Source organism: Diaphorina citri, unplaced genomic scaffold (assembly GCF_000475195.1).
Source record: "Diaphorina citri unplaced genomic scaffold, Diaci psyllid genome assembly version 1.1 scaffold466, whole genome shotgun sequence".
Lineage (NCBI taxonomy): Eukaryota > Metazoa > Arthropoda > Insecta > Hemiptera > Psyllidae > Diaphorina > Diaphorina citri.
In genome coordinates, this window is record NW_007377901.1 from 43,202 (window position 1) to 56,347 (window position 13,146).

The following is a 13,146-nucleotide window of genomic DNA, read 5'->3' on the forward strand; positions in this document are numbered from 1 at the left end:
TCGAGTCCAAGTCATGTCATGAAATTTAGCGTAGTATATTAAGCGGGGAACGACATTTGTGACAAGCTTTTATGCTTAACACAATTAAAATTCCTTTCCCTTTGCACTCAACCTTTGCTATTTCTTTAGCAAGGGAAATTTCAGGCCGGTATTCTCCCTGTTTAACGTCCCCCAGGAAGACTGAATAACCTATGAATTAATTTTCGTATTTCAGGCACCCGGCTCGGAACCGCCCCTGGTACAATGCACAGTGCGTCTGTTAGAGATTATGTCCCTGGGTCAACTGTTACCTCCGCCCCTGTCTGCTCTCTATCTTCTTATTCCTCATGTAACACCTCAACATGTAAGTAGATAATAGATCATGTTGATATGAAACCATTAGTACCTACATACAGAGACCAATGTCCTGTGACAACACTTCCTTAAATTATATTGTTATGAGCGGAATTCAGTCTGTTGAGAAAGTGTCTGAAGATAGCAACCAGAGTTGTAAATAATTTGAAGATTTTCTGGTCTGCATTGGTGATTTAGTACAGTTGACCAAGGAATTGAATTCGTAATCGGGGTGATTACGGATCGAATCCCAACAAGTGACATATTCATTAGAATACACTGGAAAATCAATTGTAACAGTCTGGTTAAAAAAATGTAAAATGTATATGTTTTGAAAAGCAGAAGATTCACGACCGGGGTATAAAAGCCCCTGTGATTATGTTTATACATAGACATAGGGCTAGGCCAGTCTAGGCTTGATAATCACCTGAATACGAAATGCTAATACTTGATTAAACACTCGGTAACTTTGTGAAGGTCCATACAACTCCATAGTAACGAACTGATAAGGTCATGGTCAGGCATAATATCCTGTCTTATCACTTTGATTTCAACCAGCTAAAAAAAAAAAAAAAAAAAAAAAAAAATTTATAGTTTTTAATTTAAAAAAAAATGAAAAAATAATTTTTTTATAAAAAAAAAAAAAAAGTTACTAGTTATTAATTCAGATAAAAATGAGAATATAATATTTTTATGAAGACAATTACGATTAAAAGTTTTTAAAATTGATGAGCTTTCGACGTCACTCAGGACATCATCTTCAGACCAAGATAGATGTTGACTTTATTACTCGTTATTAATGAAACCTACATCTCTTTTCCCAGGTTGTCATGCTTCTGCGTGACTGCGTGTGGTCCTACATGCGTGACCATGTCCCTTCGCCCGCTCTCTTCACTACTAACATATCTACCGACACCTCTAACCCAATATCCTGGCGAGACCCTGCCCAATCCCGCCCCCCGCCGCAATATACGGACACCATGCGATTCATATTGAGGAGGAACATGGCCCAGTTCGGACCCCTGTATAGACTTCTGTTCTCACATCAGAGTGTGGATGCTATGTAGGAACAGGCGGGCGTGACGTGAAATATTCACGCTCGCACGCCTCACGCTGTCTGAAGGGATTTCACACGCCTTTGTTCTGAACAGGTTTGATAGAGGAAACTGTAACAGTGGAAGTCTTATCGCCTCAAAATCGAGAACAGAACGAAGACAGACTAAGAGAAAGCCAACCGTTCCGAGAGCAAACATTACCTGTTAAGGATAAAGTTCGGCCCGGGTGGGAATCGAACCCGCGGCCTAACGCTTACAAGGTAGACGCGCTACCTTCCAAGCGAACTAACTTCATAGCTTTTATGTATTTCACCCCAAACTTTTTCTTTCAACTTCGACACTGGAAATAAAGAAAAACGCCTGAGAATTGACACATGATGTTGTGTGCTTATTATTATGATATTAAAACATCTCCCTCTGTCCCTCTCTCTCTCTCCCTCACCCTCCCTATCAATCTTTCTCTCATCTCTCTCTTTCTCTCTCTCTCTCTTTCATCTGTCACTCTCCCTCCCTCTCTATCCATCTTTCTTGTATTTCTGACAGGAAATCATTAGAAGATGAGAAAATACTTCCCATACAGAAATGTCGAAAGATAAGTGGAGAGAGAGAGAGAGAGAGAGTGGGGTGACAGATGAGAGAGAAAGATGGATAAAGAAGGGGGGTATAGGGGGAGAATAAAAGGTCAAAAACAAGCTGGGCCCGTCCCTCCGGGAATTATTTAGCCCGTTGTTTATTCGATCAGAAATTATGTAGGTACCTACATAATTTCTTTAATATTCAGTTTATCATTATTATTATTATTTTTGATTTTACTTTCATGTAATGATTTAAAATCAAGACTAGAGCCCGTTCTCCCTTTATTCCTTTAGGTCACTCATCCATTTATTGGCCTTGCTCGGCGTAGCTTAACATAGATGACGCTAAAACCGGTCTTAAATGATCGACTGAAGTGTTATCTAAAACTTTCTCGCTTTGAGTTCATAGGTCGTCGCGACAAATTTCAAGATCAGAGCTCATTTGTGTGAGAATGTAAAAAAAACCACCAAAACTATTTTTTTGTTTTTTTTTTTTTGGCTTTATGGTTTTCTGGACAAAATTTGCACCACCACTTTCGTGTTCCTGATAAAAAGACCTCTAATTTGATATATAGGTCGACCAGGTTTGGATAAGTCCTTCTATGGGGACAGAGTGACAGACAGACAGACGACACCGAAGCGAATACAATAGTCCGTCCCTTATACCTTTTTTTATTACTATCGGAATAATAAAGGAAGGACGGACTAAAAAGGGAAAAGGCACATAGAAGTTTAGAGAGAGAGAGAGAGAGAGAGAGAGGAGGAGGAGGAGGAGGAGGAGTAAGAGTAGGGGGAGGAGAGGATAAATAAGGGGAAATTTCGGAACTTTTAGGGATAGAGAGAAAGAGGGAGGGGAAAGGGCGAAATATTTTCGATCTTTTTTTTTTCCTTTTCTCGGAATAAAATATATTTACTTTATTGGCAAAGAATGGGGAAATTCTTTGTTGGCCTTTTTGTATCGGGATGGCCTTTGTGTATTTTGGAAAGAAAAAAATCACTGGAAAATGTCAAGGAAAAATGAGGAGTGGGGAAAGAGTGGTAATTCCAAGAAGAAGAAAAGGGAGAGAGGAAGAAGAAGAACGAGAAAATGAAGAAAAAAAAGTGTGTGTGTGTGTGTGTGTGTGTGTGTGAGAGAGAGAGAGAGAGAGAGAGAGCTAGGGAGGAGGATAACAAAGAGGAAGAAGAAAGAGAGAAAAAGATAGAAAACCATAAGTCGCGTGCAGGAAATGTTTTGTCGCGGCATTTTTTTTTTTAATTTTTTTTTTATTTTATTTTTATATACAATAATATTATTGACCTTTGGATTTTGATGGATTTTGATTGACTTCGTAATGATATGATAGTCCTCCATATTTGATAACTTGATTACCAATAATTTACCTTTGTTGGTGGGTGCATTTCACAAGGAGATTTTTATAAACCGTGGGGTCGTATTTCACAGTACCAGGTTTGAGTCCCCCAATCAGTCGATAATATCTTCGTTGGGAAACAGCTTGTAAATGTGGAAAAGTGTCCAATTTCAAGACCAGCCTTGTTGCCTTGGAGGGTAGCCTTGTAAGCGCTAGGTCGCGGGTTCAATTCCCGCAGCGGGTAAATTTTATCTTAAACAGATAAGGTTCGTTCTCGGAACGGCTGGATTTCTCCTATCCTGTCTTCCTTCTCTCTTCACTTTCGGGACGATAAGACCTTAGCAGTTACAGTTCCCTCTATCAAACCTCTTAAAAAAAGTTTTTTTTTTCTTTCTTTTTCCAAAAATTAATAAATTGTGCTTATAATATGGAGAACTGGATATGAAGGATGGGTTTGAAATGGAAATGGACAGTTTCTTTACTTTCACACGGACATCGCCATGATCATTTTCTGCATATTTAGAGATATATTAAAAAAAGAACTTCAAGCCTCTTACATGAAATGATTCTCACCCCCTTATATCAAATAAGATAGCTGGCCCTCCTCCTAACTTGGCGGAACAATATACAGGGTGTTTGGAAAAAAATGTGCATATAATTTCACTAGACGTTCTCAATGGACTATTTTAGGGGTGTATTAGAAAATAAATTCCAAAAATGTGTCCTAGTGACCGCTCGCTCTGAGATTTCACTCATCCAACATTAATTGGAATGAATAGCAATAGAGAATAGGAGATAGAATAGAATAGGAGATAGAATAGAATAGGAGATAGAATAGAATAGAATATACCTTGTTTATCCTGCCCGAATAGGACTGAAAAGTCCCTTTACCCCAGCAGTCTAAACAAGGTCTCGTATATTTGATGGGTTAAAAAATAACACATACAACTAACCATTCAGTAAAAAGACCTTGCTTATCTAGAAAAAAAAAGGTAAATGTAAATTAATAGGTGGTAGACTTAAAAGGCCACAAGGCGGCTGCTTAGGCATTAGTTCAATATGAAATGGGGGTTTGCAGTACAGGAACTGTGTTTCAAAACTCCCAATAAGGTTTTGGCACTAATTTAATATCGAAAAAAGCTTCTACGTGGGTTTACGGCGCTGAAGGTGTTAAATAGAAAATAGTTGTCCCTCCCCCTCTTTAAATGATCCATACAACTCCTGGGTGTAATGATATGCAAACTTTTGTATCCCCCTGTATATTAGTAGAGTGAGATGTCTGCAATGGACACTTTGTACGGGAGAGAGAGAGAGAAGGTAGATGAGATTTATTGGTTCTGGCAATATAAAGAGTATTAGAATATTTTCTATGTGATGAGATTATGCAAATCCTTATAATGCTATTTCTCTCTCTCTCTCCATGCTGTGTAGGGTGGGTTCAGATGTACCTTTGGGGTGGGTTCAGACGGTGGGATAAGCATAACCCGACATTTAGGACTGTTTGCTCTTACACCCAAGCCATGATACCTACCTTCCTACTTCCTACCTACGTAACGTAGGTATTGTATTTTTATTTGTAGGTATTTATTAAAGTGATAGGTATTGTAAAATATTTTGTAAGTCGAACAAATTGTTGATATGTACATAATTATGTATTTAGATTGTAAATAAACCGACCATTATTATCTATGTTAATATTATTACCTATTGTTGTTCTTCCTATCTACTCATTTTATTCAGCTCGCCTGTTTACTGTTTCGTAAGCCCTAGATCGTGGGTTCGATTCCCACTCAGGGCGAACTTTATTCGTTCGCTCTCAAAACAATTAGGTTTTTCCTCCTCTCCTCACCACCCAGAACTTCTTGTCAGTTTATAAAAACAACTAACCCATGTGTTATCACCACTTACAACATGGTACAGGGTAAGCATAACCCGATTTTTAGACTGTTTGCTCTTACACCCAAGCCATGATACCTACCTTCCTACCTACGTAACGTAGGTGTTGTATTTTTATTTGTAGGTATTTATTAAACTGATAGGTATTGTAAAATATTTTGTAAGTCGAACAAATTATTGATATGTATGTATTTAGATTGTAAATAAACTGACCATTATTATTTATGTTAATAGTATTACCTATTGTTGTTCTTCCTATCTACTCATTTTATTCAGCTCGCCTGTTTAGTTTAGTTTATTTAGTGCGCCCTAGATCGTGGGTTCGATTTCCGCCCAGGGCGAACTTTATTCGTTCGCTCTCAAAACAATTAGGTTTTTTCCTCCTCTCCTCACCACCCAGAACTTCTTGTCAGTTTATAAAAACAACTAACCCATGTGTTATCACCACTTACAACATGGTACATCAAACATAACATATTTAACACGGAGTGGTGGGGGGATATCTACTTTGCACTATTATAGTGCTAAGGCGGGGGGTCGCTTTTATCAGCCTTTGTGTTAAAAGGACTAGGAAAAAGGGTTTTAATAAGGAAAGAAATATTAATAGGTGTGTACTCGTACAGAAGAAATTTTGGAGAGGGGTCGTCAGCGGTGTCCGTGTAACACTATCGGGTTGGGTGGGAAAGCTCAGGGCCGTACTTAGGGCCCCTCCCTCGAGCTTCAGGTCCTCTTCTCTAATTTTTTATTTATAATTTGGTTAAAACACCCATACAATAAGGCTAATCTACGCCCCTGATGTCTTCCATTCCAGTTGACAATGTTATGTTTAACTTAAACTATCATGCTTAAGTTAAACTGATCTTCACAATATGATTGGGCTGTCAACAAAATGTATGTTTATGATTCTATTCAGTTCCCATGGACCCTCTCCTGTTTCTCTTTATTTGATCTATGCAATGATATTATCTTCGGTCTAATGCTAAACTGTCCCTCTTTTGTACCAACGGGTCAAATTATCTTCGGAGATTTGAATTTAGGAATAATACAAACGGAATAATACTCTCTAAATAATACAAACGGAAAAAAGGAGAATAAGACGGAGAAGTAAAAAAGAATAAAGTAAAAATGTGGCACATCCACACCAATTAAAAGCATAAATGCTTTCACAAATATCGTTCTCCACTTAATACATTACGTACCTACGCCAAATTTTTGACACAACCTAGACTCGAACCAACAACCTCCAGATCCAAAGTCCACCGTGATAACCACTACACCACTGAGGTTGGTTTTTTGAGATAATTGGCACATCCACTATTTTTCCTCAGAGAACTAAAATGAAACTCGAACGGATTGTAGGTACTTTTGGTACGAAACGGTTTGTTGGATTCTGATGAAATTTGACAAAAAAAGTTCAATAGATAAAGGAAATTTCCTCATTTATTTTGGGTCCGATCTGACCTTTGGGTGCCCTGTACGGGAACTTTTTCTGAGAAAGTTCTATAGTTTACTGAACTATTACTAGTTTGTTCATAATCCTAGAGACTAGTTTGTTCATAATCCTAGAGACTAGTTTGTTCATAATCCTAGAGACTAGTTTGTTCATAATCCCAGAGACTAGTTTGTTCAAAATCCCAGGAAGAGGTGGGAAAACCTCTGAGCTGGAAGTCACATTGCATCTATTTTCATCCCAGATGTGTGTTTGTTTGCATTTTAGTTCTGGGGTGGTAAGTGGTGTGCGTTCAGATAGGTATATTTTGTTTTCAATTTAGTTCTGGGTAGGTAAGTGATGGGGGTGAAAGGTGTGTGTGTTCAGATGACGAAATTCTTCTATTTCTCTATTTTGTACATTAGCAGTCTGCAATTCTTCAATCAGCTGCCCGCATTTCTGAAAGTTTCAAGGTGAAAAAGGAAGTAACTTCTCTAAAGGAACAACGTTTCGACTTTTGGCGATGAGTATCCGGCTATCCGGTGTTCTGTTTCTACTGTACTGAGATCTTACCGAACCGGGTTCTGTGATTAGAAGGCGAGATTTTTTTTTTTTTTTTTGTTATACCTGCGAAATTCCGAAGTTCTAGCCTTACCGGAAGGGGTAGAAAAAACGGTTTGAAAATCGCTAATTTTACGACTGACTCACTCACTCACTCATCACTTTGAAACTTTTCACACTAATAGAGTCCCACATAGTAACAATGCATGGCAAGTTTCGTTGGTCCACATCAAATAGTGTGGAAGCTAGAGCGAGTTGAAAGGTTACTTTTCATACTGACTGACTCACTCATCAAAATTATGAGGCACTTCCCGAAAAGGTAGAGACTTGAAATTTGAGAAAATAATAGAAAATGATGGTATGTTATTTTAGGAATAAATCGAAAAAATCCGAAAAATTAGGTTTAACCCCCACCCCTGGGGGTTAAACCTGTGTAATTGTTGCTCCTTTGAAATTCTTAGGATATTTTGATAGGGGAAACTGTAGCAACCGAGGTCTTATCGTCATTCAGAGGCCCTCTTTATTGTTCACAATTCACACAATACGGTACATATAAAGTACAAATTTAATAAAAGGCGGGATTATCAATCTCTGCCATCCAACCCAACCATGTACCACTTATAGGAGAGTGTACCACTATGTAGGAATAATGTAAGTATTACCGTATAAGTAGCCGATTGTAGGTAATACCGTATGGTGGTAGGTCATAGGTATAATGTAGATAATACCGTATAGTGGTATGTAGATGTAGGTCATACCAGATAGTAGTGGTATGGGGTATGACCGATTGCATTCTCGCCCCAAAGTCCCAGGCGTTGCTTCCCTGCTTCCACGAATTCTCACATTTCTAAACCTCATTAAAAATTAACTCGCGAGGAATTGAAGTGTAAATAATTACGAGGCAAAAAAAAAAACTTAATTTTCCAACAGACAGACGGACGGACGGGGGACTGTACTTTTTTCCATGTGAGCGAACTAAAATCATGAGGTCGGTTGGGAATTGCGGATTGAGGTCTCTGCAATGAGTGCAATGTGTTCTATACTATCACGTTGCTGCAATATGTATGTCAGCAACCTTTTAGAAGTCATACAGTGACGTAAGAAAAATGAATGGAAATAAATTTAATAAATGCCGTTTCTTTGTGTTATTTTATAACAACTTTGGTGCTCACTGCAGTACTGTAGGATTTTCTAAATATATCTCAATAATCCAGCTTCCAATGTGTACCTACCATGCCGGCACAGGTCGCTATGAGGACTGTAACGGTGGTCTTATCGTTCCGAAATCGAAGAGAGAAGGAAGACAGGATAGGAGAAAGGCCAGCTGTTCGGAGAACGAACCTTACTAGTTTGGGACGAAGTCCCCCCCAGCTCTAAAACCGGACCTACGACCTTGCAAGGTAGACGCTCTATTCCCCAAGAGGTAGACGCTCGATTCCCCAAGAGGTAGACGCTCTAACTTAGTAAGCAATTCCATTTTGAAAGGCGAAATGGGCTAATTTATTCAATTTTAATAATTTCTCGTGTAACCTTCAAGAAGTAATTACAAATACATATGACCCAGAAACCCAACTGACAAAAGTATTCGAGTCGAGTGGATTGGAACACATCACATGCCTTCAAGTATACTTGATTTGTCAAAGTTCTTGGTTTACCTTGCGCTCTTGAGATCAATTTGAAGAAACCATTATTTGCGACCTAAACAAATAGGTATTTGCGACCTAAACAAACCTATACGCCGAAATGCGAATGGCTAATCTACGCCCCTGATGTCTTCCATTCCAGTTGACAATGTTATGCTTAACATAAACTATCATGCTTAAGTTAAACTGATCTTCACAATATGATTGGGCTGTCAACAAAATGTATGTTTTTGATTCTATTCAGTTCCCATGGACCCTCTCCTATTCTCTTTGTTTGATCTATGCAATGATAATATTATCTTCGGTCTAATGCTAAAATGTCCCTCTTGTGTAACAAGGGGTCAAATTATGATCGGGGATTTGTATTTAGGAAGCCCTCTCTAAAATAATAAAAACGAACAATAGAAAGTAAAAAAAGGGAAATAAGAAGGAGAAGTAGAAAAGAAAAAGTAAAAAAGCCACATCCACCAAAAGCATTAAATGCTTGTCACAAAATATTCTCCATTAGTAGGTACGCTAAATTTGTGACTCGACCTACACTCGAACCACCAACCTCCAGATCCAACATCCACCGTGATTTGAGGTAATTGGCACATCCACTATTTTTTCCCAGAGAAATGAAACTCGAACGGATTGTACTTTTGGTACGGAACGGTTTGTTGGATTCTGATGAAATTTGACAAAAAAGTTCAAAACATAAAGGACATTCCCTTGTTTAATTTTGGGCCTGATCTGACCTATGGCTGCCGCGTACGGGACCTTTTTCTGAGAGAGTTCTATAGTTTACTGAACTACTGGTTTGTTCATAATCCTAGAAACTAGTTTGTTCATAATCCTAGAGACTAGTTTGTTCATAATCCTAGAGACTAGTTTGTTCAAAATCCCAGAAACTAGTTCGTTCATAATCCTAGAGACTAGTTTGTTCATAATCCCAGAAACTAGTTTGTTCATAATCCTAGAGACTAGTTTGTTCATAATCCTAGAGACTAGTTTGTTCAAAATCCTAGAGACTAGCATGTTCAAAATCCTAGAGACTAGTTTGATCCCAGAAACTTATTTGTTCAAAATCCCAGAAACTAGTTTGTTTATAATCCTAGTTATCCTAGAGACTAGTTTGTTCAAAATCCCAGGAAGAGGTGGGAAAACCTCTGAGCTGGAAGTCACTATTGCATCTATTTTCATCCCAGATGTGTTTTGTTTGCATTTTAGTTCTGGGGTGGTAAGTGATGTGCGTTCAGATAGGTTATTTATTTATTTATCGTATGACTTTTTATTATACATCAATAAATTCAGTACAAAGATAATACCTAGAGTAAAGTAGAATATTCTGAAAATTTTCAGAGGTTACCCCTGTACCCCGCTGTATGTGTTATGGTTTCCCTCTGCATCGATGGTGAGGCGAGAGGCTTCACCTTGGTGAAGGTGAAGGGCGACGGGGCGTGCCTCTTCCCATTGTGTGAGTTAACACTTGTTAACCTCACTCTACAGTAGAACGTAGAGGTTAACCCAGTGGTGTGTGTCTGGGGGGGTTAATCATTTACTTTTTTTGTCTTTTTTTGCTGCTTAAGAGAGGGAACAGTAGAAACACAGGTCTTATCGTTCCGAAATCGAAGAGAGAAGGAGAAGAGGATAGGAGAAAGCCAGCCGTTCCAAGAACAAACCTCATCTGTTTAGGATAATGTTCGCCCCGGGCGCCGGGCGGCATTCGAACCTATGACCTTTTTTTTAACATAAACCATTTTTATTCATTTTTGAACATAAAGAAGATTGTGAACATTCAAAAATTCAATTTGTGGGCATATTTTTTTTTCTCTTCTCTAATTTTTTATTTATAATCTGGTTAAAACACCCATACAATAAGTTCTATCTTGCGCTTAAAAGGCAAGATGGCTAGACTGTTATAGTCCTTTACCTTGAGTCTTAGCCAAGGCTTGTATACCTTGTCTTTTCGCTGAGATTTCAAATAGTTTTCATTCAACCCCGCCATCGTTCTCAAGGCATGAGGTTAGAAGTGACAAAAGTATATATATATAGATGTAGATCTGTCCTAGGACAGGTTTCAACACGACGTTCTCCACTTTTCTCGATCTTGGGCGTCCTCCTTCATTTGTTCAAAAGTTCTTCCATTCAGCACATCTCTCAGCATTCCAAACCTCTTTCTTCCTATTGATCTCTTTCCTCTCACATTTTCTGAGTGAGTCTCTTGGATGGCAGCTACATCGATTTTGTTGTCTCGTAAAAACTTTTCCAGATATTTTGATTTAGGAATACTTATGCCTTCAACATTGATTTGACATATTCGCAAAATTGGACCAATATTTCTTGCCGTCGGGGCTGCCACAGTGGGGCTATTCATATTCGTAATGGACATTTTATTTGTTCAACAGATCAGTCACTAATACAGTGAGGATAATAAAATCATAAAATCAGTACATGAATTAAGATGTATAATAATAATGGACCAGGAGATCAGATGTAGGTGATTATCTAGTCGTCAATAGTTGTTAGTACTTTAGCCGCATTAGATCAATAATACGTTACCAGGGTGAACCACGGGGAAGTGATGGGGGTGAAAGGTGTGTGTGTTCAGATGACGAAATTCTTCTATTTCTCCATTTGTACATTAGCAGTCTGCAATTCTTCAATCAGCTGCCCGCATTTTTGAAAGTTTTAAGGTGAAAAAGGAAGTAACTTCTCTAAAGGAACAACGTTTCGACTTTTGGCGATGAGTATCCGGCTATGCGGTGTTCTGTTCCTACTGTACTGAGACCTTACCGAACCGGGTTCTGTGATTAGAAGGCGAGATTTTTTTTTTTTTTTTTTTTTTTTCACTGCTAAAGAGGGGGGGGAGGACCCTAAATTTTTTTTGCGGTAATTTTGGCATCTCCACCAAAATGTAGGTGGTACATATAACTATCTACTTCACCTATTTCTCGAAAGGTAATACGTGTAATAATGGTACTAATTTAATGAGAATTTAAACATAGGTACCTAATATGAGTATGTTCAACCTACCTCGGTGGTGTAGTGGTCAAGACGCTCGCTTGTTAAACAGGAGGGCGTGGGTTCAATCCCAGCCGAGGTATGGAATTTTATCCTCATATAATTTGAGAATTTGACCACAATAATAGTAGTAGCCTACTGCTGGAGTAAAGGGACTTTTCAGTCCTATGCGAGCAGTATAAATAAGCACTATTATTATTATTATTATTATTACATTGGTTTCATTCCGTGCGAAACCCCCGTTATAAAATTAACGTTGAGACAGGCGGAAAAGTTTAGGCCCCGGCAAAAAAAAGCCGAACTTTTTATTCGTCGCCATTATAACGGCGTTCACAGATGATCAATATAAAGTAAAAGCTTATCTATACATCCCAAGCCGAAATCTAGAAAAAAAAGCAAAGAGAAGAAGAAAAGGGTAACAATTATTTGTGTTGTTGGGGGTGAAAATTCTGTCTCTCGTTGTCATGGCAACTGGAAACGCTCTCGCTGTGAGATAGACAGTCTGAGTTTCTGTGTGTGTTTTTTTTATTCCTTCCGAAATAAAATGAAATTTAATTTTCAGTGTTATTTTCTCTCTTGTAGACTTCTCTTCAGTCGTGAGATTCAACTTTGGTCGCGTTAAGCCATGGCAACTGGAAACGCTCTCGCTGTGAGATAGACAGTCTGAGTTTCTGTGTGTTTTTTTTTTTATTCCGTCCGAAATAAAATGAAATTTAATTTTCAGTGTTATTTTCTCTCTTGTAGACTTCTCTTCAGTCGTGAGATTCAACTTTGGTCGCGTTAACCCGCCGGTTTTTCGCCGTTTCTCTCTCTTTTTTTCTCTTTATCCTATCTATCCTGCTCTCTGTAGATATTTATTTTCTTTCGAAACTTTTCTCTCTTTTTCTTCTTGAAAAATATTTAAAAAAATTCAAACTTTTGTCTCGATTTTTTAGACCTTTTTTTCGTCTTCCTTGAGACGCGTAAAATTCAAGTAATTAATTTCGTGTTTTCGGTTTAACGTCTGTCGGTTACGTGTTGGTTTTTGTAGTCTTCGCATTTTCAAAACCACGTGTTCGTCTGCTAGAGGTGTTTTGGTCTGGTAATAAAACACTTCAATAAGTGTGGGTACCCATACCTGTATAATATTAGCTTCCAAGTAATTATCTCCGTGTCAAGTGTTTTAATTAAGTGTTTTTTTCGTGGTAAATGTTTAATAAGTTTTTTTAGTGCAAAAGTAGGTAGTGTTTTTTCGTGTTTAAATTTCAAGGATATTTTCCATTTTTTTTTTGTAAAGGTACGTAGACTATTTTCTAGTAGGTA

General features: G+C 38.1%; 2 protein-coding genes across 2 annotated transcripts in view; both read left to right on the forward strand.

Annotated features, from left to right (window-relative positions):
* LOC103509089 (integrator complex subunit 5-like) overlaps positions 1-1,400 on the forward strand; it is a gene marked incomplete at its 5' end in the record, with an annotated part of 14,890 nt that extends 13,490 nt beyond the window's left edge. Inside the window, 2 exons of the mRNA XM_008473677.1 lie at positions 215-343; positions 1,158-1,400. Of these exons, the coding sequence (XP_008471899.1) occupies positions 215-343; positions 1,158-1,400 (372 nt within the window). The remainder of the gene's footprint in view (positions 1-214; positions 344-1,157) is intronic.
* Positions 1,401-12,752: 11,352 nt separating this feature from the next.
* LOC103509093 (carcinoembryonic antigen-related cell adhesion molecule 1) overlaps positions 12,753-13,146 on the forward strand; it is a 93,608-nt gene continuing 93,214 nt past the window's right edge. Inside the window, exon 1 of the mRNA XM_026823517.1 lies at positions 12,753-13,120. The gene's annotated coding sequence lies outside the window, so the exon portion shown is untranslated. The remainder of the gene's footprint in view (positions 13,121-13,146) is intronic.